We start from the raw sequence: 25,998 nt of genomic DNA on the forward strand, positions 1-25,998 counted from the left end.
TACAGGTGTGCCTTGGTAATATGTTTTTTTTAACTCGCGGTCTAGTTTGGTTTGTTTTAATGGTGGTGTCACCACTCCAAAAAGGTTGAATGCCACTCAAAAAAAGTTGTTTTTGCACTGAATCCAAAGAAAAACAGTCATTTTTACTCAGCTGGCATTAGAAATCAAGCAAGCACTATCTAGTTTAGTTTTCCCTTCTTAGTTCACTCCATCAAGTGTTAAGATTGCCCCCTTTGCAGGCTCTACAAAGTGAAACGTCTTCTGTGCTTGTTTTCACAGATAGCTGTTCAGCTTCCGTGGATTTCGCTGTCATCCCCACTGCGCTTTGCCTGAAGATGGAAACACTGGAGTCGGAGCTGACTTGCCCAATTTGTCTGGAGCTCTTTGAGGACCCGCTGCTGTTGCCCTGCGCACACAGCCTTTGTTTCAACTGTGCCCACCGCATCTTGGTCTCCCACTGCACCCCCAGTGAGCCCATCCACTCCATCAGCGCCTTCCAGTGCCCCACCTGCCGCTATGTCATCACCCTCAACCAGAAGGGTCTAGACGGACTCAAGCGCAACGTGACCCTTCAAAACATCATCGATCGCTATCAGAAGGCCTCGCTGAGTGGACCCAACTCACCCAGCGAAACGCGCCGGGACCGTCCCTTCGCAGACTGTTACACAAAGATGGCCGACAGGGTTCAGTGTCAATTCTGCGAGCAGGACCCCCCGCAGGACGCCGTGAAGACCTGCGTTACCTGCGAAGTGTCCTATTGCGAGGAGTGTCTAAAGGCCACGCACCCCAATAAGAAGCCGTTCACGGGCCACCGCCTGATCGAGCCCCTGCAGGACTCCCATCTGCGCGGGTTCATGTGTGTGGAGCACGAGGAGGAAAAGGTCAACATGTACTGTGTGACTGACGAACAACTCATCTGTGCTCTTTGTAAGCTGGTGGGGCGCCACAGGGATCATCAGGTAGCGGCCCTGAGCGACAGATACGACAAACTCAAGGTAAAGTGTAAGCAAATAAATAAGAGGAACTGTTTTGTGTAAGTTACATATGTCTATGTTCTGTCTATTTATTTAAGTGAGTATGGAACAACAACAAAAACACATTTGAACATCACTCTTCATGCATGCAAAACATCCATCCATCCATCCATCTTCTGCCGCTTTATCCGGGGCCGGGTCGCGGGGGCAGCAGTCTGAGCAGGGACTCCCAGACTTCCCTCTCCCCAGACACTTCCTCTAACTCCTCCGGGGGGATCCCGAGGGGTTCCCAGGCCAGCCGAGAGACATAGTCTCTCCAGCGTGTCCTGGGTCTTCCCCGGGGCCTCTTCCCGGTGGGACATGCCTGAAACACCTCCCGAGGGAGGCGCCCAGGAGGCATCCGGAACAGATGCCCGAGCCACCTCAGCTGGCTCCTCTCGACGTGGAGGAGCAGCGGCTCTACTCCGAGCTCCCCCCGTGTGGCAAAACACGTGTGCAAAACAATTCATTATTATATATCCATATCCATATTATATTCTCCTGTATTTTTTGTAACTAAAAGGACAGCCACTGTAGCTAGCTATTTTCACTTTACTTTATTTTAATATTATTTACTTTATTTTATTATTATTTTATTTTTATCTTTATATTTTTATTTTAATATTATTTACTTTATTTTATTTATTTATTTTTTATTTCTTTTCCTCCATTCCCTATTAAGATATGAGAGGAGTTTTGTTAATAAGAGTTTTTTGTTTTGTTCATAAGAGTTCTTCTATTAAGAGAAACTCCCCATAAGTTATCTGTCCTTTCCCCCTGTATCTACTGCGTTGCAACACCTAAATGTCCCCATGTGTGGACAATAAAGGAATAGCTTATCTCTTAAAAGATAGAAATGAAAAACCCGTTACAAACCAGCTAAATCAAATATTAGTGTTAAAATTATTGTGGATTGTTGAAACGTCACAGGTTTAGCTTTGTGAAATAACATTTTCTGAACAAAAAAGTAACGATATCGTCACATACACAGCCAGATAAAAAAGTTCTAATCAGTTTAACTTTTCTGGATTATACAGTATATTGAACTGAAATTACTTATTGAAATTATAATGACTTAACAACATGACTTAATGACTAAAATGAAGCTTGAAGTGAGGATTGCTGTTAACAAGAGAAGGGCTGAACAAAAGCATGAATGTTGTATGATAATTGGTACAAGTCCACGTTATGTTATCTGCAAGTGAAGAATATTCATTATGAGGTTCAGAGGCGGTTTCCCTCTTGGCATGCCTTAAATGACTCCCTTTGCACAGCGGTCCTTCACAGTTTGAGTGGGATCTGGTTCCTCTCTCTGGGCCGATGGGTGACATCAATAAGGTATGACAAGATGCTATTAGCAGGAGCATATAACAAGGTAGCTCTGGAACGCCAACTCTTATTTTAAATGTATGAGCTTCTGTCATTTGCTCAGACTCTGGCTTGGTATTAAAGCACCAGCCTTCTCAATCTTATAGCATGCATTATTCAGGGGTTTTAAAATAATTGGACACCTTAGCCTTGGTCTTTCATGTTGAAAAATATTGTTAGCGTTGAAGTTTGTTAGCTGTGTAGTGCATTTTGAGCACTGAAGTGATCATGAAGAGACTGTAAATGTGTAAATGTGGACAATAAAAACATTGTGCATAAGCACCTGATGACAGCATGCTCTGGGGTAAAGTATTCTCTGCAAAAAACTTTACAATTTAAATATTTAGATTTTCTCGAACATTGTGAATTCAAAAAAAAGTTTTGTTTAATTTTTTGTTTGAAAGCCACATTGGAAAATGTGTGCTAAAAGCTCAGAATGAACAGTAAAACCTTAAGAAAAGAATCAAATATCCAAACAATGGACAATACATAAGTTTCAAAACATTAAATGTACCAAGAAAGAAGTATCATGTATATTTTTGTATATTTCAAAAGGTCATTTGGAGAAGAAAATAGAAATTCAGCTTAAAAAAATATGTTTGGTGTTGATTCATTTAGATGGTGTAACATATAGTCACTCATATATATGTTTTATAACTAAAGCCATATTAGTCAGCTGCATGAATGCTAAATGTACATTGTGCATGTTCTAATTACTAATAACCTGCTCCTATACATAAAGGCTTCCCCTGGATTCTCAGGGGTGCATGGCATGCGCATGAATAATAAGGCTTCTTTTTGAATGTGCACACTGTCCACGCATGCCTTACAAGGGGCTTATGTAAACTGTATCACAGAAGCCACTTAAAGCCTCTTTGTACCTGTCTCATTCTTTCACGCTTGGTCATCCTGGCACTGGCATAAAGCTCTCCTTTTAAAGTAGATAGGCAAGCGAGGAGCCATCTTAACCTTCTTTCCTTTGTTCAATCGTGCTGTCGCTGTGCAGAAACCCCCCGGACACTTTCTCTGTGTGGGGCGTGATGATTCTTACCAGGATGAAGACCAGGTGACCATTTCTTTAATTGCTCATTTAGGCACTCCAGTTGGTGAATCCTATGACCCCCAAATGCCCCTTGTACTCCGGACTTAATGAGAGTAACCATACCCTGCACCATTGTATAGGCCCTGGCACACTGTAAGCTGAGCCATGCTATTGTAGTTGTTGTTAATATGCCGCATTGTGTTGTGAGGCTGCTAGTTGCCAGTTATCTGATTCAGTATTTAATGAATGTGCTAACGCTATTCTCTCTTACTTAATAAGTTAATCTGTCAGAGCTGTGTTTACATTATTGGCCACACAAATAGAGCCAAGATGAATAGAATCCATTTTGCCTCGTTAGAAATTGTTACGGCTATTATTGCTTTTCCCACTTGCTCTCGCGTTCAGTCTTCGGCAGCTTACATTGCAATAAAAGGCATTTCCTTTCATGTATTATGTTAATGGCAGACATTAAATGGTGATGAATGAATAAATAAATACAGAAATCTCATTGAGAGTGGAATTGTGCTTTTATGGCTTATAGGTGGTATTTGACTTTCTAGTTGTTTATTTATGACAAAGAATAGGGTTACAGCTAAGGCTGGGCGATATCACAATATTTCAGATCTATCGATATCATTATGAGCAAGATTTGGCCATATCATAAATATCGATGTACTACTTTAGTAATTCCGTGTGGAGCCCAGGTCCATGGTGCAGCTCTTTCTGTCTGTTTCCTCTCTCTGCTCCGCCTCCACTTTTCACTCAGAACGCAACTTACAGCCAAAGAAAACTGCTGTTTGGCATTGTTTAAACTGTGAAATTATGGCTGGATAAGCTGTTGCGGAAGCTCATTTTAACATTTATTATATGACTTGAGTGCTATTTGTTTATATTAAAAACATGTTATTATTCTGGTAAGATGAGAAAATTAGCTTATTTTGTCTTCCTGCTGACTAGGATGCAGCTTTTACACCTGATGCCCTTACAAGACACTGACCATCACAACTGCACAAACGTGATCAGCAGAATGAATACGTTTACATTTCAATGTTCAGTTCATGGATACGAATAGTGAAGTGAGATGATTTTATTTGCATAAACATGGCATTGACAATGATTAATAATAGGATGCTGAAGCTGTTGTGAAAAGTATTTCCCTTCATGATTTATAATGACTGTGAAAACATTGAACTTTGTGTCAGGTTTGTTTTATGTGTAATTACTGCAATCTCGAATAACCCGTTCATGGCTGTGAAGTCATGTGAGCACAAACTATTTTATAAAGTGACAACCTACACTTATGTATTCAAAAACATCTTGAGAGTTCACATTAAATGAATGCGGAAGAGACCCAAATTTTTTAAAATAATCCAATTTCAACTTTTAACAATGCTGCTCTATACTCAAACTTGAATTTCTATTGTTGCCATTTGTCATGTTGAACAAACTGCCTGAGAGTATTAAAACCAGTGTACCTAACAATATGGCCAGTCAATGTAACAGACGTTTCTGTGGCGCAGCAGTGGAGGTGGTGACAGGATGACGTGTAACCTTTGACAACTGATAAAATTCCAAGCGCCGACACAGGATAAAATTCCTGGTCCTGACAGTGACCCGTCCAGACCGGGTGAGGAAGGAAGAGAGAGTGGCCAAAGCAAGGTGTGGGGCTGCAGACTTTTCCATAGCAAAGGAAGCTGCTTGTCTTTCCCCTCATCAGGTCAAAATCCTTGTAGGAAAACATTAGCGGGATACATCACAATACAATTATTGCAGTTATTTAAAAATGTTCTTTGTTTGTAAATTTCTTTCATTTTTTGTAAGTTAGCATAATTCCCTTGGCGTTTTTTCCAGAATGGCTTTCAGCACCCTATTCAGTAGATAAATAAGTCATATTCTGTGAGCTGTGAAATTTAAAGTGCTTAAACCTTATGAAATCACAATGCTCAGCTAAAGTCCCTTTACCTGTTCTATTACTATTTCATTTTTGAGACAAGTTGGTCTTAGTATCCACATTAATACACTTTATTTTAGCTATTTTAACTAGAATTATGTTGTTTTGAAACATATTATTACTATTAGCATTTCACATTGGTATAATGGTCATAAATTAAATGTATTTGCACATTCAGGGTTTTGAAAGTGTTTACATTAGGGAGGTATTACAGTTAATCTACATCTTTTAGGATAATATTGTTTGAAAGATAAAGTGCAAATGTTGCGGTTTTGCCCAAGTCACATCAACAAATTTCTGAGAAAAGAAAATTATACTACATTTGAACTCATATCACATTTTTTCTTCATATCGAACATTTAGGGCTTAAACATCTCTACTGAAGTTCTAGTTATTTCTGTCTATTTGCCATGACATACATTTATGACTAATTAAACCTTAGTTAAAAATTGAGATCTGATTAGAAGTGTGATTCATGTCCATCATGAGACATAGTCATCCCGCAGCCCAATTACAGCAGCAGATTAAGTTTGAAACAGAAGCCTTTGATCTGACTCAGTGATTAGCACAGTTGGGCTTTAGTTGTCCAAATCAGTGGCAGATGCTCAGCTAAGCTCCGCGGCCTTCGCCTCAACAATCATGGGATCTTTGGCACACGGCGAGCACTGGGGGTCCCTTCACTCATCACACACCAAACGCAATCAGTCGTATCCAGTTGCCCTACCGAGTGTGTGTGTGTGTGTGTGTTTGTGTGTGTGTGTGTGTGTGTTTGCCTCCTCCGCTTGTTACAGTTTTGTACAGCTCTCGTTCACTTAACTCGCTCGTACCATTTACTGCCACTGTTTGCGTTTTGACACTGTGTAATGAAATATTCCTTTTAAATTTTGTTTTCGCAGCAAGCCCTGGATTCCAATCTGAGCAATCTAATCAAGAGGACCAGCGAATTGGAAACAATGATGGGCAAACTGATCCAAACCTGCCAGCATGTGGAGGTGAGGCCGTTAATCTGTCCGTGTTCAGGTGAAGATTCAGCAGCTAATAAGTCAATCAATTATGAACACTGTGATAAATTAGTGTTGATTTTTTCTTTTTTTTTACCACTTAATATATGAATAATGTGTACAATGTGCACTCGCAACTATGTGAGTCTAATAGAGACCACCACAGAACAATCATGGACAATGATTAAACTCTGCATGTTATATTAATCAGTATCCATTTCAAGAGTTATAAAATGTTAATGATTGATTCTACAGCGCAATGTTCATCAATCTGACATTCTTTTGTATAATTGTGGAATTATTTACTGAAACAAGAAAGAAAATAGGGATCTTCTCCGTTAAAACACACCATGACAAAGCTTTCTCTGTTTTTACTTTACTTTTTTTATCTGTCTGGTCCACAATAGCGGTTTTCTACCCAAAATTGGAAAAAAAGGTTACTTCAGGACTCAAATCTAAATTCCTAAACCAGGCCACAATGAACAAAAACGAACAAATACTTTTTATTGCTCGCAAATTGTCGGAATAAAAATATCCAACTACTTTCCTAAACAAACTCACCGGCAGTAATGATAAATAAAACAGTTTTCATTATCCCCGGAAGCGACCATACATAAAACATACAAATGCAAATGCCATTATTTCTGTCTCCAGTCTGGGGAGGTGTTTAAAATATCTCTCCAGCCCCATGTGCACTGACTCACAAATATGATATCATCTCCTGCATCAGTGTTTAATCTTGTGGCCTCCGCTTAACATACATTTTATGAAGTCGGGGATGATTGCTTTGGTGTAATGAAGTGAAATGGATCGATCAGGGCCGGACCGCTGTTCTCAGCCCGGCAGGTCAGAAAAGACAGGGCATGAATTATCAGCTCCGTCGTGCAGTTATCCTGTCACATCAGGCTTTAATACATATTGATTAACTGTGCCGTCAGTAATACAGTGTACGCTGAAATTATGACCACGGTGCAGCATAATATATTGCAGTGGCAGGTAAATTACTACATTACTGCCCCGGCACTATATCTTTTTGCAGATTATACTTTTATGTGTCGCTTATGTCTTGTATTTATATGCGCTCTAGGTAAATGCAACAAGACAGGAAAACAAGCTGCTGGAGGAGTGTGACCTGCTGATTAATATTGTTCAACAGAGAAGACAAATTATCGGCAGCAAGATAAAGGAGGGCAAGGTATTGTTCATAACTCCAGTGTATTAGGAATAAGGCTCCTCTGTTTATTTCTATAACATTCAGCGGCCGCTTGTGGATTGTATTGTAGATGAAAGCCATGTGATATAGAAATCCGGTGTGTTGTTTCACTGTGAATAGGCCCGTAATCAACAACGGTTGCATTGCGCTTGTCGTAAATCTGTGAAAATACTGTATATTCTTCTGACTATTACAGTTATGGGTGATGGTGGTTGGGGTCTTTCCTGTTATTATCGGCTTGAGATGGGATGCACCTCTGAAAATGATGGGCGATGTCAGTGATTTTAGTTTTTGCCACAAGAAATACAATGGCATTCGCTCTGATACCGATAGCAATTGGAACTTATTGTAAAATTAGCACTTGAGCTACAGCCGGATAGGATCATCTCACCTGTTTATATTGTGCACTGTCCCTGTCTCAACAAAGAAATAAACTTACCTAAATAATGGTTCCTTTGCGCATAGAGGCTATCATTATTTTGACTCCATCGCAGCTGTATCTAAAAAATAAATAAAATAAATACATGTGCAGATAAACTAAAATAAAAATGATGTATTTTAAAAATGTTTTGGAATTTGGTTAAAAAAACAACAACAAAAAAGTTTTACCTTTTTTGCGTGAGAATAACATTTTTTTTTGTATTAATGTACTATATATTTTCATTATTTTGGTATTGAGCTGGCCAGTAGCAATAGTGATAAGGTGAACACTAACTATTTGGAGTCTGTGTATCAGTCACATGTTTCTTTGATAAGAGATAACATTATAACGAACATGTATTAATTATTTGGTCCACCTAGGTTGATCCTGGTTCAGTCCTTATGTGGACCGGTTTAGTCATGGTCTTAATTTAGTACCAAATTTGATGTGTGTGCGCAAGTTTGAACACAACTGGGCAAGTAGAAAAAAAAGTGCAAGCATTTTTGTTTGTTTTTTTTGTTTACGTGTTTGAAAGTGTAATGACTGAACAAGGCAAAATGAGAAGACTCTAAAGCAAAAGATAAAGCTAAAGCTAAAGCTGCCTGATCAGTCTGTGTGTTTCTTCACCTCACTTCACAATCAAGACAGTTATACCATTTTTATCTTATTTCCACTCAGTTTACAACTTACAAACATTTCAAAAACACTGACACACTTAAAGCCGTATAATTATAGACTTGTGCAAGCTGTGTTAGTTCATTACATCTTAGCTCACAAAACTGATGCTCTCTGATCTTGTGCTTTTCCAAATCTAGTTTGTGCCAACATCCCCTTAGGTTTGCATATATTATCACTTTTTCAGAGATATGCCACACGCCGCTCGTACTAAAGACTTCAGACTTTACTGGGTCGCTTTTATCTTCTGCTGCCACTAAATCATTACTAATATCTCTGAAGTATTTCTGGCACTTTATCTGCGGTATACATTTATGTGCCAGGGTTCATGAATCATTTCACATCTTCTATATGTCGTTAGAGAGGCAATGTGCTGTTCAGTCTGGGAGAGAGTTGCCTTCACTGCTACATTCTTTGGGAGAGGACCCTTTATTTTCTTGTAAGGCTTAAACATTAAAATGTTTCACTGTTGTTCTGTTCATATTGTACAGTCTATTCTTATTTAATACCTTATTGCTTTGTATTCCCCCTTTTTAATCATACTAGATATATATATTTTTACTATTATTTTTCATATAACATTGTTTTATGTGGCATCACATCACAGACAAACTACTAGTTTGTGAACTTTGTGGGCTAAACAAGTCTCAAGACCAAAATAAACTTAGCTATATTCAGGTCTAAATCAACACTGAAGTCAGACTACACAATGTGATGTGGCTGTATTCCGCTCTCAGTGTAAGGACATTAAAGACTGAAATGCCATTCACATTTTCCACTATAATGTGTAATACAATGTGCACAATTATTGGTCGCACTTTACAATACAGCGCAGTAAGAGCATGGTGATAGGAAGAAAATGCATGGCAACTGGGGTAACGAGCAATACATGGAATTTGCAGCCTTCTTTTCATTCTATATATTAAAGTATATTATGGTCTTCATACTGATGTGTCCAATTTCAATGAGTAATAATAATGATAATACATTTGCTATAATCTGGCATGTTTACACGGTAATTTATATGCGTTCATGAATATGCACTGTCCCTATCAAATAAATGAATAATTAAATCATGTGTTTACCAGACTTATATGTGTTAGTTACTATGCTATTTCAATCCTACAACTCTGGTGTGATGTTTTGTGCAACCACATGTACCTTGCATTAGAAAACAACTTGGACTGTTACAAACTATTAAACATTCAAACATTACTGAACTCACTATCTAATTAGTAAGTGCAGTAATGATGCTCGGATCAACTATAGCTGCTCGATTGTCTAATGCTTTTACCGTGTTGCTTTCGTCAGTCTATGCGTCTGAGAAAACTGGCTCAGCAGATTGCCAGCTGCAAGCAGTGCATCGAAAGGTCCTCGTCCCTCATCACTCAGGCCGACCAGACCCTGAAGGAGACGGATCACGCTCGCTTCCTGCAGACAGCCAAAAGCATCTGTGAGAGGTGAGAAAACAGGCGCCGCATGACACCCGCGGCAGTCCCATACAGATGGAAGGACGCTAAACTGCTTTGTTCTATTTGGTGTTGCAGGGTCTCCATGGCAACAGCATCCTCCCAAATCCTCTTGCCAGAGATTAACTTGAACGACAACTTTGATACCTTTGCTTTGGACTTCACAAGAGAGAAGAAGATGTTGGAGAATTTGGATTACCTCACAGGTGAATTGTTGTGATGTGATGTTTTATGTAGATGGTTTTTTAAGTGTCACTGAAGACACTGAAAATGTAAATAAAATCTCATTTATATCTGGTGTGGAAACCTTCACCATTTTCTTCAAAATAATCTGGGATCATTTGGAATTAGATGGAAGCAGGAACAGAGCTACAAATAACAGGTCTAAAAGAATATTGAGCTTCACGTTACTGGCAGCCAATTGTTTTTGCCAAAGCACGGCCATAGTCATGGTTTGGCAAAAACTATAATAAAAAAGTAAAACAAAATGGCCATGGAACAGCCCAATAACATGCTGGGTCACTACTGGTAAACACATCCATCACACTAAAATACTTTTGAACGAATAACGTATTTCAGCTGAAAATGATTTGATTTGTGATCTTAAAATTAAATAATTTGTTCCCTTACTGACTTATTGTGGTTGTAATGATTAGTTCTGTATATTTGGTACTATGTCTCAGCGGTACAAATGGAATTTTCCAAATTAAAAAACACCAAGAGCTTGATCTTGCGCTTTGTCCACAGAAAAGCCTAATATTTTCTAACCTTTTCTTACAAGTGGCAATTATAATGCCAACAAACAAAACCCCTTTGGCATGAATTGAAAAGTCAGGGGTAGCAGGATATGTGAAGTGGCAGTTTAATAGCAATGAAACTGCGTGCCAACTGTGATTATGTTGTACCGAATTGTTTTGTAGCTCTCGTGGATTGCCGTGGAGCGCTGCTTTTTCTTTGTGCTCTTGCATGCAGACTGGATTCGACATTGATTTCCAACACAGAACCACCTTTTTTTCTGTTTTCTCTTTGCAGCTCCAAATCCGCCCCAAATCCGCGAGGAATTATGTACAGCCTCCTATGACACCATCACAGTTCACTGGACTTCAGACAATGAGTTCGCCGTTGTTTCATATGAACTTCAATACACAATTTTCACCAACCAATCAAATGTTGTCAGTAAGTACAACAAATACGGAGATTTTTCTATTGTTTTGTGAAAAAGCTTTGAGTTTTCTGAAGGAAATGATAAATTTTCAATTCCTGTGCTGGATGTTGTTTTTAAGTAGAAACAGCTTGATGAAGGAACATTTTCCAAAAAGGCCACAGCTTGTTCAGTCATGCGATTTATGTCTATCTGCTTCGTTCTTCGAGCATTCTTCAATGAGTGACACTAAGCTGCTGTAGATTGAAACAGGGCATACGATTAGACGGGATGGTCTCTCCGTCTGAATACCTCGCTCAGCAAGAGGTTTAATTATATTTCTGACTTGTTTCAGGCTGTGACTGCAGTGTTTTCTTTGACTACAGGTCTGTGTAACTCGGCTGATAGCTGGATGATAGTGCCAAACATCAAGCAGAATCACTACACTGTGCACGGTCTCCAGTGCGGAACCAAGTATATTTTTATAGTGAAGGCCATCAACCAGGCTGGAAATCGCAACAGTGAGCCAGTCAAACTTAAGACTAACAGTAAGCCCTAATGCCATACAATTTTCATTCAGTCCTTTATCTATAGTGGCATCTGAAATCAATTCCTTTTTTAGGTCAGCCTTTCAAGTTGGATCCAAGAACAGCCCATCGGAAGTTGAGAATTTCCCATGATAATCTGACAGTCGAAAGAGATGAAACGTCGTCCAAGAAGAGCCACAGTCAGGACCGCTTCTCCAGCCACAGCAGCTACGGAGTCACAGGAAATGTTTACATTGACAGCGGCCGCCATTACTGGGAGGCTTTAATAGGCGGAAGCACATGGTGAGCCCATTTTGCTACTTAGTTCATTATTTTTTAGGGGACATTTTTCAATATTTTTAAAAAACGTTTTCTTCAGGTTTGCAGTTGGCATTGCCTACAAGTCTGCCCCTAAACATGAGTGGGTTGGGAAGAACTCCTCCTCTTGGGTGCTGTCTCGCTGTAACAACTCGTGGATGGTGCGTCACAACTGTAAGGAGATGCCCATTGAACCACCCCCACACCTGCGGCGTCTTGGAGTGTTGTTGGATTATGACTGTGGGTGTCTCTCGTTCTATGACGCCGTGGCCTCTCAGCACTTGTATATGTTTGACATCGCTTTCACCCAGCCTGTGTGCCCCGTCTTTAATGTCTGGAACAGATGTTTAACCGTCCTCTCTGGGCTGCCAATTCCTGATTATTTGGACGGCATTGACTACAACAACTGATGTTTCTTCTTTTTATGCAAAAGACTATTGCACTAATGACTATAAAAAAAGGAATTGGAATAAATAATCAGGTTTATTATCTGAAATGTTTTTAAAGGAACTTTGATTTACCATAATTTGAACATGTCTGTAGATGTATTTTATTTGCACTTTTATCTAATTTTACCATAGTTTTCAATAATTATGTTTATTCAATTTCAAGCATGCACTTAGGTGCTCAACTTTGAAAGGGTTGTATTAAAGGCTATTTTCAAATGTGTAAAACATGTTTAAGCCATGGCACTTTAAAATAACACATCCTGTTTTAATAAAGTAAACTGATGCAAATAATCACACAATTCCATGATTTACTAGAATGGAAAATGCTATACAACCATTTTCTTGACAAATATCAATAGAAATGTCCTAATTTTAACATTATTTTCATCCCTGCAGCTATTTCTGTTTTCCATTATGCATCACAACCTTTTTTCTAATTAGGACAATAAAATTCAATTTGCAATGTTTATGTATGATGATCTTCTTAGCATAGAATATACATTCAGTGTCAGTGTTCCTCCAGAGAGCCCAGTGTAACATCCAGATATAATCTATATTACATGATTCAGTCCGACGTCTCTTTTTGTGCTTGTCTAACACGGCTTGAATTTTGCCTCGCTCCAATGTGGAGAGGAAAACATGAACTCTGAGTGACCCGAGACTCCCCACAGACATACAGCAATACTATATGTTGCTGATTAAAGGTGCCTTTTGATACGAGATAAGATAAGATAAGATATTCCTTTATTGTCCACACATGGGGAAATTCCGTTGTTGCAACGCAGGTAGATACAGAGGAAAAGGACAGATAACTTATAGGAAGTTTAAAAAACACTCTTAATAGAAGAACTCTTATAAACAAAAATAATATAAATAAATAAATTAAAATAAAATAAAAACAGCTAGCGTAAGACCAAATAATACTACTAACGGTAAAATAAACACTCTATTTACATCAGTTATGTGACATTATTGCGTGTGAGTACGACAGTAATTGCACATGAATATGCCGGTATTGCACATTAGGTCAGTATTTCACATGGTTAAGTCAGGATTGCACGTGTTCAGGGCTAGCAGTGTTTGTTATAAAGTCTGAAAGCAGCAGGAAGGAAAGACCTGCGAAACCTTTCCTTCACACAGCGAGGGTGGATCAGTCTCTCACTGAATCTGCTCTCCAGAGCGGACAGAGTGTCCTGCAGGGGGCGACACTCATGGTCCAGCATAGATGTGAATCTAGCCAGGACCCTCCTGTCCCCCACCTCCTGCACCGAGTCCAGAGCACAGCCCAGGACGGAGCTGGACTTCTTGATGACTCTGTCCAGCCTCTTCCTCTCCCTCTCTGTGATGCTGCTGCTCCAGCAGGCCACACCGTACAGGAGGGCTGATGCCACCACAGAGTCGTAGAAGGTCTCCAGGAGTGGCCCTGTCACTCCAAAAGACCTGAGTTTCCTCAGGAGGTAGAGCTGACTCTGGCTCTTCCTGTACAGTGCGTCTATGTTGTGAGTCCAGTCCAGTTTGTGGTTCAGATGAGCACCCAGGTACTTGTATGAGTCCACTCTCTCAATGTCCCGTCCCTGGATGTTCACTGGTGAGGGGGCAGTGGGGTGGCATCTGCGCAAGTCCACCACCATCTCCAGTCCTTTGTACTCCGCATCATCGTCGTCCGTGATGAGTCCGATGATGGCAGAGTCGTCAGAGAACTTCTGCAGGACACAGCTGTCCGTGTCGTGTCTGAGGTCTGCAGTGTAGAGGGTGAAGAGAGAGGGCACGAGGAGGGTGCCCTGGGGCACCCCCACACTGCAGGTCCTGGTGTCAGACACACAGTCCCGTGCTCTCACAAACTGGGCTCGGTCTGTGAGGTAGTTCAGGATCCACTCTGCCAGGTCGTTCTCCACACCAGCCGTCTCCAGCTTGTCCCTCTGGAGCAGCGGCTGGATGGTGTGAGAATATTGCATGAAGATAGAAATGAATTATTGGGTTTACATTATTTTATAACCCATAAATGATAGTAACATCATCAAACCTACATCATTTTAAATCATATTTTTTTCAAGCATGTTAGCCTGGGGCCTATGGTCATAGGCTGTAATAAGGTATCATAAATACATCCATTTAGGCCCCTGTATTTGTCTTTTGTCAAACCTGGGGTGATTGAAGAAAGCTTAAAATGTATAAGAAACATAAACAGAAAACACCTACGTTTAAAACAGTGATGTAGAGTCATTTAAGTGTGAATGACTGGACCTCATGGATCTATCAGCTGGACCTGCCCCTGTGGCCGCTGTCATCAAACTCCGCCCCCAATCCCGGAACAGGAAGTAGCTGAGCCGTGCTGACGTTGGTTTGGTTTGTCCAAAGTGATGATGGCGTCCATAGAGCAGTCCCTGCTGGATGTGACAGATAAAGATACCCGGGAGAAGCTCTCGTTCTGGGAGCGGCGCACGGACGCCACGGCGCCGCTGACGGAGCGGCAGATGGACTCTGTGCTGGAGCTACGAGCCGCGGCAGAGGCGCTACCGGTGCCCGCTGAGGTGAGACCGTGGATGAGACAGTGAGGCTAAGGCTAACTAGCCCTTCTGCTAACTTACTAGACTGTGGGCTCTATGTTGATATCATGAATATAAACACAGTACCGCCTTTACCTTGTGGTGTCTGATGTGGAGACGGAATATTGTCATCGCTGTTTCAAACTCTGCTGATGTGGGTCGCTGTCGTCTTATTCTGCCACGTCAAGTGTTCAAACAAATGAGCTGTCAGTGTGTTGTTTTGTAGCTGCCCATTGAAGACTTGTGCAGCCTGTCGACCCGCTCCTTACAGCCTTTTAGTGCCGCAGTGCCCGCCTCCACAGAGGACGTGCTGCTGAAAGGCTTTCAGATGCTGGACATGGAGAATGACAGGATAGAAACCGCACAGCAGGTGAGGCTCGCATTTAACTCTGCTCTTATGCTCGGGGATATGGAGGTCATTATGTTTACATGTTTTCCAGTTTTTTGCCTGGTTCGCAAACTTACAAGTCAGCATGGACCTAGATGAGAGCGCCAAATACAGGTACTAACCTTTAATGATACGCTTTGAAGTTATTTGTAGCTTCACTGACTGATAAATACAATGTCCATTAGTATCACTGCTCCTTAGATAAGCTATGTACATATTTTCTTATGACTTAGTTTGTCAGTAAATGACTATGAATAACAGAGCCTCTGAAAGAGTGTAAAGCTATGTAACTGAACCCTAGGAGAACGAGGGATGATCTGTATTGCTACCAGGAGCAATGTGATGCTATTCTCAAAGATGTTGGTGAGGCATTAGAGCAGCTGGGCTCGCTGCAGAAACAGTACCTGTTTGTGTCTAACAAGACCGGCACTCTCCATGAAGCCTGTGAACAGCTCCTCAAAGAGCAGGTAAGATGAGCATTATGTAAAACTAAGTGGATTTTAAGCTTCAAAATGTTTTGAAAATCAGTCTGATAAGTTTATTTTTGTTTTTGTAACCACAGTCTGAGCTTGTTGACCTGGCTGAGAGCATTCAACAGAAGCTATCATATTTTAATGAGTTAGAAAACATAAACACGGTAAGTCTGTGTTATCAACAACACTGTTAGTTGGTTTGGCTGTTGTTTTCACTTGTGCATGTGTTGGTGTTGGTTACTCACTCTTCACCGTTCCCTCAAAACAATCTCATTAGAGTTTTACACGTTTGCAGAAACTTAAACCTTATACAATATTGGTAATCACATCATTACATTTTCTCACATTTACTCCTCCTGGCTAATGCTTCATAAAGGACTCATAATGAAAAGCACTTTTCACTTGCATTACATAACACAGAGAATATTAAAATGGAGCATGTATTATATTATATTATATTATATTCTTTTCAGAAACTGAACTCACCAACTCTGTCTGTAAATAGTGAAGGCTTCATACCAATGCTATCTAAACTTGACGACTGCATTGAATATGTTTCCTCCCATGTAAGTAGCAGCTTTTTACTTCCTGTGATATTCCACAGTAACATTAATGATTTTGCATATTATTAATGCTTTAAATTGTGCTATTTGTTATTCGCAGCCTAATTTTAAGGACTACCCAGTTTATATGGCCAAGTTTAAACAATGTCTTTCAAAAGCTATGCACTTTATGAAGATCCATATTGTAAACACTATGCAGACTCTTACAAGTCAGTTATCAAAAAGAGTAAGTAACATCGTTGCAATAATTATTTAGGGTTCTTTTAATACACTTGTGGTTTAACATGCCTTTTCTGTTCTTGTAGGATCCAATGGGCTTGGCAAATGCAGACAATGCCTTTACACTTTATTACGTTAAGTTTCGAGCAGCTGCACCTAAAGTTAGAGTGAGTTTCCTTCTTTTCCTAAGCATTATTGGCACATAACGTTCTGTCAATTAATTTAGCATTTTCTCTTCAGACATTAATTGAACAGATTGAACAACGGGCAGAAAAGATTCCAGAGTGCGTCTGATTAGTAAATATTTTTTATTATTATATGCTGTCTACAAAGTTTCTAAAAATGCAATTCTTTTCATGCAATGAGCAGGTATCAGCACCTCTTAGATGAGATTCACCAGTGTTACCTAGACCAGAGAGAGCAGCTGCTAAGCCCCAGTATTACATCCACCATTACAGACCTGACCAACCAAAACAGCAAAGATCACTGCGCTCTGGTAAGGCACGGCTAAGCTGCCCTTTGCACAGTGTCATGTGACATTTAAGAAGAGTACCGAACTAGTAGCGAACCAAAATATGAAGAAAAACAAAAACCTACTGCTGTTACTTTAAATTGATCTGAGGTTTTACCATTGGCCATAGACTTAAAAGGCTACAATCCTTTAATCAACCAAAGCTTCTTGTGTGTTAAGCTTATGCTAATTTGAAATACTTTTAAGGACTCCAAAAGATGATTCCGCTACAATATTTTTGTATTACCGTTGTCTTGTCTTATCAGTAGTGAATATGTAAGTGAAGTACATCGGTTGACTGATTCTAGCTGATAGTAGCTACTGGATAATTTATTTCATTGTTTCTTAAAACAATTAAATCAATTATCATAATTTAAAAATTGCCTCAAAATATCAGCAGTGTTTTTGTTTTTTTTTGCTGCACAGGATTAAAAAACTGAAAACCACTATATGTTTCTATCTCTAGTCAAGTACAGCAGTAAAATCTTAAGATTCTACTCACATTGGTCAAATTGATTTTCATATTAGCAATAATGTATCAAGTGCAGAATGTACATAATATAATATGAAATCTACCCAGATCATTATATTAATTATTGCGCAGATTATTGATGTATGCTAATTGCTAAATCTCTAAAAAAGATAAGTTAAGAATATTCAAAGAGTGATTATACAAACGAGAAGAAATTTAACCGACCTATAATTTTGTCATCGTATTTACAGCCTAGCCCATCCCTAAGATTTTGACACGTCACAGAGGCTAATTTTTGATTTTAGCACCTTATCAGACGACCTATTTGACACTGTTTTGGCATTTTAAAGCATCACACTAATTGGCTTGATGGGGATGTGATAATTAAAGGTCAGAATTTCACGCACTGAAAAGTGTCCTCACTGGCCCACCACCTGTACAAGCTTTTTAAAAAAAATAAAACTTGAAAGGTTATGCATCTTGTTAATGATTTCCTAATTGGTGTCTGCATCATTTATAGACAAAGGGCTCTTGTGTTTGAAGCTTGAAGTGCAGCCAAAGCTACACTTTATCAGGCACCGACAACAGTTATCATTGTGTGTTTTGTTTGTACAGGTTCGCAGCGGCTGTGCGTTCATGGTGCACGTGTGCCAAGATGAACATCAACTGTATAATGAGTTTTTCTCCAAGCCTACATCCAAACTGGAGTAAGTGACACCCAGCTTTAGCGATAATTATAACCCAGGCCACATTGTGATGTTACGTTTGCTTAAGGCACACCTTCACCTTACTTGAATGCCATTTTCAGCTGTAAACTGAGCTTGTTCTTACCAATTGCACTCTACTGCCTGGATAGACGCATTGTATTGTCATCGATTTCACTGCGAGCCCTTATTAGCTTTCTTTTGTTTCGCTAAGAAAGCCTTGATGCACAGTTTAGATAACATCTTGGTTTTCCCACAGCGAGTTGTTAGAGAAGTTGTGTCTGTCTTTATATGACGTCCTCCGGCCAAGGATCATCCACGTCGTCCACCTGGAAACGCTTTCCGAGCTCTGCAGCATCCTCAAGAACGAGATGCTGGAAGATCATGTCCAAAGCAATGGTAGGAGAGACAGTTTGTTTATTATATGAACAATAGTTTTTTAAGGTCTCACTTGTAGAGGTGGGTCGAGTAGCCAAAGATTATACACAAGTTGAAGTACTCATGAACATGTATTGTCCCGAATAATTACTAGAATAAAGAGTAAAACTAAATATTTGGTGAACACTCTACTCGAGTACAGCTGAGTGTTGGAATTAATGTTATGAGACTGACAAAAAACAAAATCAGATTTCCCCCCCCCCTAAAAAACTAAACACAACAATTGTATAAAAAAGATCCTACCTGAATGTTCAAATGATTTTATTTTTGATATTGCCTATTTCAATTGAATACACTTTCTCACTGTGGGATGAGTAACCACAACTCGCGAGGAGAACTGTTTTATTAGGTAAAGAATTAAAAGTTTATTCCTTCAACAGTATAAATCACTGATTACCACTCGCTTCCACCTAATGTTATATTGAAATGCTATCTTGACAAAGACATCTGAAATAAAAATACTGTGAAGTAGGTTGTAATTTGAGCAGAGAACTCACTCTGGAAGTATGTGCTTTTGGAACACGCTCTGCTACGTGATCCGCTTTTCTTTGAAACGTGAAGTCTGACACTTTTATTGTTCCCCACTATGTCCTATTCATTTTGTCACCTGCTCAGACTATTTTCTTTTTTTTTTAATGGTCACACCTACTCCCACATTGATTTTCAGTCTCTTTAGTGCACAGACCCCACAGGCCTCGTATCAAATAGATCTATTTAGAGCCGAGGATTGTGAGTTTTGTCAGTGGTTCACCTGTAAGCTGACCTCTGACCTCCCCTTGTATAGCAACACAGTTGGAAGCCTTTGAAGGCGTTGTGAAGCAGATGCTGGAGGATGTTCAGGAACGACTGGTGTATAGAACACATATTTACATCCAGACAGACATCACCGGATATAAGCCAGCTCCAGGGGATCTGGCTTATCCGGAGAAACTGGAAATGATGGAGGTATGTCCTTAAAGCAAATTATAATTGTAAAAACTCACAGTTCTATAATATAAAATGTTATCAAAATGAAGGCTGTTGCAGTTTATATATACAAATTGATAGATTTTATATCCGCGCCGCATTTTTTAATATGTAAATTGGTTGTAAAACTGTAAACGAAACGGTAACTGACGCTTTATGTACCTTGCATGTCAATAAAATGTGGTTTAATGTTGATGCCAATAATTTTGACTAATGGACTACTAAAGTAATCGTTAACTCTTTTAATAATTATTTTATCACAAAAATGGATGTATTGTTAAATCAAAATGTCTAATGAGAAACAGTCTGCACATTATGTAAGATGTTGGTTATAAATGCCTTTTAAAAACCTCTTTACAACAGAAATTTGACTAGATGTGAATATAATAGCTGAAAATATGGCTGCCGCCTTCGAAAAGTGCATTTTATTTATTGCTGTTTGAATGGATCTTTTTGTCAATGCCTGATCGTTTTGGATCTAGGTTGATGTGATTTGGATGAGAGACCACTGTGAAAACCAGATGTTACAGTGGAGCTGCAGTGGCTCTAGTTCAAACTGTTGTTGTTAAGACACTTCACTCTCTTTACCTGGTTTAAATCTGGTGTTGAGCGAGTGAATGGCAATTAGGCACCTTTGCTTATCACCACAGAGTACATGAAGTGAATAAAAACCCCACAAAAGTAGAACATCGCAGTTGCATTTCTTCTTTGTACCGTTGGTGGAAGTCAGATAATTAATAGAGCACATAAAAAGTTTCAGTGCAGCTTGTAAATGTCAGAAACGCACAAACTTAAATTACATTTCTTTTTCGATATCCGCAAGTGCCAAGGTTTTACCCCTTTTAAAACACTCGTATTGTTTTATGTTGACTGCTTTGATTATCCGAATGTGCAAGGTCTCAAATGCTTGCACTTGTACAAGAAAATACTGCCTTTGAGACTGTCGTGTCTAATGAGTTTTTTTAACATCTTTTTTTGATGCACTCTTTTGTCTCCGCGTTTTTGCCCTCAACAGAGAATAGCTCAGAGCTTGAAGGAGGAGCAGATGAAGCAGGTGTCACAGGAGGCGTCCTTTTCTGATGTACAACTGGAGGATGGGGCCAGCAGAAGAAGCAGTAATGCTGGTCTGTGGCTTCTCATTGGGTCTGAAAGCGCATGTACAGCTGTAATTGGCTTTATAACGCCTTCGATTTTGTGCAGAAAGTGTGGAAGCATCTCGCCTACAGACGTCCATCTCTCCCGCCGATCTGCACGGCATGTGGTACCCCACAGTTAGAAGAACATTAGTTTGTCTGTCCAAGCTTTACAGATGTATGGATGTGAGTGTGAACGCACAAGGGTATTACGTACAAACTCCAACAACAGACTTTGCGCTAGTATCCTCAATCTTTTTACGTATTCAAAGTATTTAATTTGTCCCAATGCATAATTCATAAGCAGCTTGCACATGTACTTTCCATAGATATAAAATAGTAGATGAATAATATAACATGAGCATTTTTACCGTACTAAATTGCAATATTCATTTTAGGATTGTTTCCTTTCATGAGAACACAGTTTTAAATAATGTTGTGATTTTTCAGCGCGCTGTCTTCCAAGGTTTATCTCAAGAAGCCTTATCCGCCTGCATCCAATCTCTGCTCAAAGCGTCAGAAATCATCATCAAAAACAAGGTGCAAATTATTTCTATATTTATCTATTTAGCGCTGAGATTACTGTCTGCTAGGAATGTTCTATCACTTCAAAATCATTGCTTTAATCTATTTTCCTCTCTTTGAGCAAAAGGAGCTTTAACTAATGCTGATGGAATGTCATTTAAACTGTAATTTAATAGACATTTATATGCTTTACAGAGCACTCGACGGACCTTTCTTTATTGATTTATTTTTTTTACCCATCAAAATTGCCATCGATATCTGTGGCAGCTGGCCCGTCTCATTCTAACACTTCAAATTATCGCCGTACCATCAGTCTCCTGGGATGTGTGTCCTCCTCCTACAGCTGATGTATTTTTCCATTGTTTTTGCCAAGCAATAAATAGTTTAAGCTGCCACTTCTTTTTGTCACACTAACACCTCCCTCAGCAGCGATGATTAAACAGCAGTTATTAATTAGCAATATTCCCTTATCGTCCCTAAGCCAGTGCTTTTTATGTCCTCTGAAGCTCGAATAGTCGGCAGATGCCCTTTTGTTTTGGCAGCCTGCAGTGGATATAACAGTGTACTATCTTTTTTTTGTTCCTCCATAGACACAAATAGACGGGCAACTTTTCCTGATCAAGCACCTGCTGATAATGCGTGAACAGATTGCCCCATTTCACACCGATTTTGCCATCAAGGAAATCTCACTGGACCTGAAGAAAACAAGAGGTAAGATAATTAAAGGTGCAGGAGAACATTGGTGTTCAGCTTCATAAAACCGGTCATTACATACTCATGCTCATTAAGCAACTTGTGCCCATCACATGCACCGGTGGCAACAATTAATGTGGAAATGACTAAAGTAATTCAACACCATTATGTACATTAACTGATGGCTGACGGACAAAGCAGCTCCTTTCTGCCGTCACAGTCAAGGTCATGCAACATTTGTGGCACTAGAGGGCACTCTGGTGCTGCTCCAGCCCAACGTAACCTGTGTGTTCTTTGTTTCAGATGCTGCCTTCAAAATTCTCAACCCGAGGGCCGTCCCCAATCTCTTCCGCCTTAACAGTCACAATGCCATCCTGGAGTTCCTATTGGAAGTGGGTATTTCTGCCCCTTTTTTATTAACCATACAATTCACTTTATAGACTGTGATAGCTCCCCTTTATAGGCAAACGTCATTTGGTTGTGCTAAAGCCTCTGCTCTGTGGCCCCCAGGGGACACCAGAGATAAAGGAGCACTACATTGACTCGAAGAAGGATGTGGACCGGCACTTGAAGTTCAGCTGTGAGCAGTTCATCCAGCAGCAGACTCAGATCTTTGTGGGGAGCCTTGAGGAGTTTCTCACCAAGGTAACGCTACGCTCAAGGATGACATTTCTTCAGGCAGCAACAACATGCCCTGAGCTTCAATTTTTATACCTTAAAGCTTTCATAAAGATTTGAAAAACCTTTTGTGTTTCGCATTTAATTGAAATGCTCTGTATCTTAGTGACAGAAAACCTTGACATGGCAATATGTACATACGTTTCTGCATTCAAAAAGTATTTCCACTCATATAGTTTTTATCAACCTGTAACAAAGTGTCATTTGCACCAACATCTCCAGTATTCATCTCATACATCTCAGTCTAATTCTATGTAATGGTATGACTGCTTCCAGGTTGCAGCTCTTAAAACAACGGCTATTCAAGGTGGTCCGACATACAATCTGGCTCAGCAACCTTGGGCACAGCCAGGTAAGATTTGTCTCGGAAGTGCCACTGGCTTCCTGCTGCAATTCATCAAAACTTCTATAGCACATGCTAGAGGGCATGTCAATGTTTTTTTTTTTTTTTTTCCTCAGCAGTGTTTTTTTCTCTTTTCAGCAAAGATCAACGATATAGTGATGGCTACCTACCGGGTGATGAAGAGCAAGCTGCCAAGCACTTTGCAGAGCATGTCCTTGTACTTGGCCAATAGAGACACTGAATTCATTCTCTTCAAGCCTGTCAGGGTATGTGGGCAAAAAAGCAACGCACCAGTTTGTAAATGATTGTTTGAGAGCTAAAATATTTGGAACTACCTGCAGTATTCAATCATACAGGGAAGGTCGAAACAAATTTAACAGCAGCACTTGCATTTTTTAATTCTGACTGATGAATTTTATATGGCAGTAGTAATAATTTAGTACAGCTTTGAAATAAAAAGGTATTGGGTCAAATCCATGCACTCCAATGCAAAAATGTCCCCCAAAAAATAACCCTCTTTGCATGATTAGTCTGTGTTGGACAGAAACCCTCTCTGAATTGTCAAATGATTTTTTTTCCTGACCCTTTTTATACGAGCCGGTCCTGCAGCTTGTGCCTTTAGCCACGAGCTATTAGCATAATTGAACTCTAATAGATGGATATTTGTGCTGCCTGTGTAATGTTCATCAAGGTGTCAGGTGAACCTGAATGAGATGGAGAAACAAAATTCAGTGGTTGACATGGAAACAGGATGGTGAGGGGACAGAGGCCAGATGGAAATGCAGTGTTAATTTCTCTCCTGAGCGGGTAATAGGATGTGTTTTTTTCCTCCACAGAATAACATCCAGCAGGTATTCCAGAGACTGCACGCATTGCTACAGGAGGAATACAGCGGAGAAGACCTTCAAATCATAGCATGTCCATCGATGGAGCAGGTACAGCCCCAAAAGGCACCCAACATGGTTTAATAAGATCCCCGCCACAGCCTCAAAGCGCTAACAGCAACTTGAGTAGACATTACTCCCAGATAGATAACGCATAGCAGCTTAAGCCACAGCATCAAGCGCTCAATTTCTCGTCTCCCCGGCTCTCTTTCAGATTAACCTTCTGCTGTCTGCGAATAAGTAATACCCAAGTTTGGTTTTAAAATGCAACGACGGAACATGCTGGATGGAACTGCGATGTCGCAACTCCGGGCCATGACCAGGAGCCAGGTCTGAGAGATGACGAGAGAACCGCGGGGAATGGTGTAAGCGGGAGGAGGAGGACAAGAAATTGCTGCATGAGACCAAAGATACAGGCTCCTCAGGTTCAAGAGTGCCACATGAATTGGTAGTGTTTTGGTAATATTGAAATTCCTGCCAATTAAATGACATTAAGCAGAGGAGATTTTCTTAACATGGAGTGTATCTCTCTAAAGGCGTATGGAGAATTAGTGCACTAGAGTGTGTTAGGGTGGTGGGAAGAGGCATTGTTCACAAAGCCGGAGATTGTTATGGGCTTTTCACAACCCAGGTAGTTGTACTTATTCAATTTCCTTGATGAATCGGGAGGGATAAAAATAACATGCTGCAAGTCTTTTTACTCATTTATTTTGAAATGCAACAGTCTTGTAATGTTTAAAAGAACTTACGAGTTGTACTCCAGGGCTCTCAGGTCCAATCTGGTCCACCAAAAGCCTCACGATTGAGTTTGTAAAATACTTCCACATTCTTACCCAGACTATTTTTGTTATTCTGTTGCTAATTTGTAAAGAATAGAGTCGTTTTATACATTTGTTTTTATACCTAGGTTCATTAAAATACTATTGGCATAAGCAGCTTTGCACTGGACTCTTGGAGTGACAAGGGAATGAGTCTGTCAGTAAGATTAGTTTTTGTGTTCTGTGTGAAATGATTTGTACAGCTCTACTATTTATGAACTTTCTGATTAAAATAAGATTAATGCTCTGTGCCTTTCTTTTTACCAAACATGCTGGTACATTTACATTGTCAGAATACTAGAGTCATTCCACACAAATAAGGAGCTGCCATTCAAGGACACGGTCGGCTTAAGGGGGTCTTCTTGGCAGACAGTGGCTGTCTCATTGGCAGCCTCTGTCTTTCCATCTGTGAGATGAGGCTTTGCTAGGGCTTGACCTTCCATGGACTGACAGTCTTTTGATCGGTGATGAGGGACCGAATGTTCTGGAGCAGGGCATTGATCTCTGCACTCTTCGGCTGCAAATACCTCTAAAGCATGTCAGGCCCTGCCAGCGCGAGACCTTTGCTTCGATTCAACTGTGACGGCAAGGGAATAAAAAATTCAAACCACATTCAATTATTTGGCCAAAAACTCTGTCAATTTCTTGCATCATGTTACAAATGAATATTAACTACGAGCCAGAGTCAGATGCTTTACACTTGACTTTATAATAAGGTGAACTGTGTGGTTTTGAGCAGTGGAAGTGGGGTAAGTGCTCCCCTGAGATTGGAGGTTGACGTTGGGGTTTACTGTCAGGAGGAGGGGTTATCCGGGTGGAGTCGGCTGCATATCCAGCCAGCACATCTCCCAGTGGCACTGCGCTACGTAGGTGCCTGTTTAAGATGCTGGATTCAGCCTAATTATGAAAATATGCTCATGAACAATAAGCATTATAGAGAAGAGCTATTGCCTCAGCCACACAGGTCATATCTGTCTGCTCTCGAGCCGATAAGTAGGCACTCTGAGCTAAAGTTTGAATAAGCTGAATATTTTTTCTGCAAAAGATAACTAATGA

General features: G+C 40.0%; 2 protein-coding genes across 7 annotated transcripts in view; both read left to right on the forward strand.

The window, feature by feature from the left end:
* The window catches only part of mid1 (midline 1), a 30,008-nt gene extending 16,994 nt beyond the window's left edge, over positions 1-13,014 (forward strand). For 5 of the 6 annotated variants that reach the window (XM_072444582.1, XM_072444583.1, XM_072444581.1 and 2 more), the window contains exons 2-11: positions 280-995; positions 3,388-3,447; positions 6,271-6,366; positions 7,463-7,570; positions 9,996-10,144; positions 10,232-10,359; positions 11,186-11,329; positions 11,681-11,842; positions 11,917-12,124; positions 12,201-13,014. In XM_072444582.1, coding sequence (XP_072300683.1) covers positions 336-995; positions 3,388-3,447; positions 6,271-6,366; positions 7,463-7,570; positions 9,996-10,144; positions 10,232-10,359; positions 11,186-11,329; positions 11,681-11,842; positions 11,917-12,124; positions 12,201-12,549 — 2,064 coding nt within the window. In that variant the 5' untranslated portion in view covers positions 280-335 and the 3' untranslated portion in view covers positions 12,550-13,014. The remainder of the gene's footprint in view (positions 1-279; positions 996-3,387; positions 3,448-6,270; positions 6,367-7,462; positions 7,571-9,995; positions 10,145-10,231; positions 10,360-11,185; positions 11,330-11,680; positions 11,843-11,916; positions 12,125-12,200) is intronic. The other variant, XM_072444584.1, reaches the window with a different exon arrangement.
* A 1,887-nt stretch (positions 13,015-14,901) lies between these two features.
* Positions 14,902-24,997, forward strand: cog3 (component of oligomeric golgi complex 3). The gene is made up of 23 exons (XM_072444585.1): positions 14,902-15,119; positions 15,361-15,504; positions 15,575-15,636; positions 15,824-15,989; positions 16,085-16,159; positions 16,469-16,561; positions 16,659-16,784; positions 16,864-16,944; positions 17,018-17,061; positions 17,147-17,273; positions 18,376-18,467; positions 18,724-18,863; positions 19,687-19,847; positions 20,884-20,992; positions 21,069-21,187; positions 21,452-21,541; positions 22,117-22,237; positions 22,523-22,611; positions 22,730-22,864; positions 23,174-23,249; positions 23,379-23,506; positions 24,077-24,175; positions 24,339-24,997. The coding sequence occupies exons 1-23, from the start codon at positions 14,949-14,951 to the stop codon at positions 24,366-24,368; spliced, it is 2,478 nt and encodes an 825-aa protein (XP_072300686.1). The 5' UTR covers positions 14,902-14,948; the 3' UTR covers positions 24,369-24,997.
* Positions 24,998-25,998: the final 1,001 nt, after the last annotated feature.

This window comes from Eucyclogobius newberryi, unplaced genomic scaffold (genome assembly GCF_026437365.1).
Source record: "Eucyclogobius newberryi isolate DKJ021-1_F unplaced genomic scaffold, fEucNew1.0.hap1 SCAF_14, whole genome shotgun sequence".
In the NCBI taxonomy this organism is placed as follows: Eukaryota; Metazoa; Chordata; class Actinopteri; order Gobiiformes; family Gobiidae; genus Eucyclogobius; species Eucyclogobius newberryi.

What these genes read in the sequence shown, in the direction of transcription:
- cog3 (XM_072444585.1), top strand. Translation starts at nt 14,949, where the DNA reads ATGATGGCGTCCATAGAGCAGTCCCTGCTGGATGTGACAGATAAAGAT. An exon ending in AGTTAGAAAACATAAACACG is followed by an intron (nt 16,160 to 16,468) that starts GTAAGTCTGTGT and finishes TATTCTTTTCAG; the next exon opens with AAACTGAACTCACCAACTCT. An exon ending in CAAGTCAGTTATCAAAAAGA is followed by an intron (nt 16,785 to 16,863) that starts GTAAGTAACATC and finishes CTGTTCTTGTAG; the next exon opens with GATCCAATGGGCTTGGCAAA.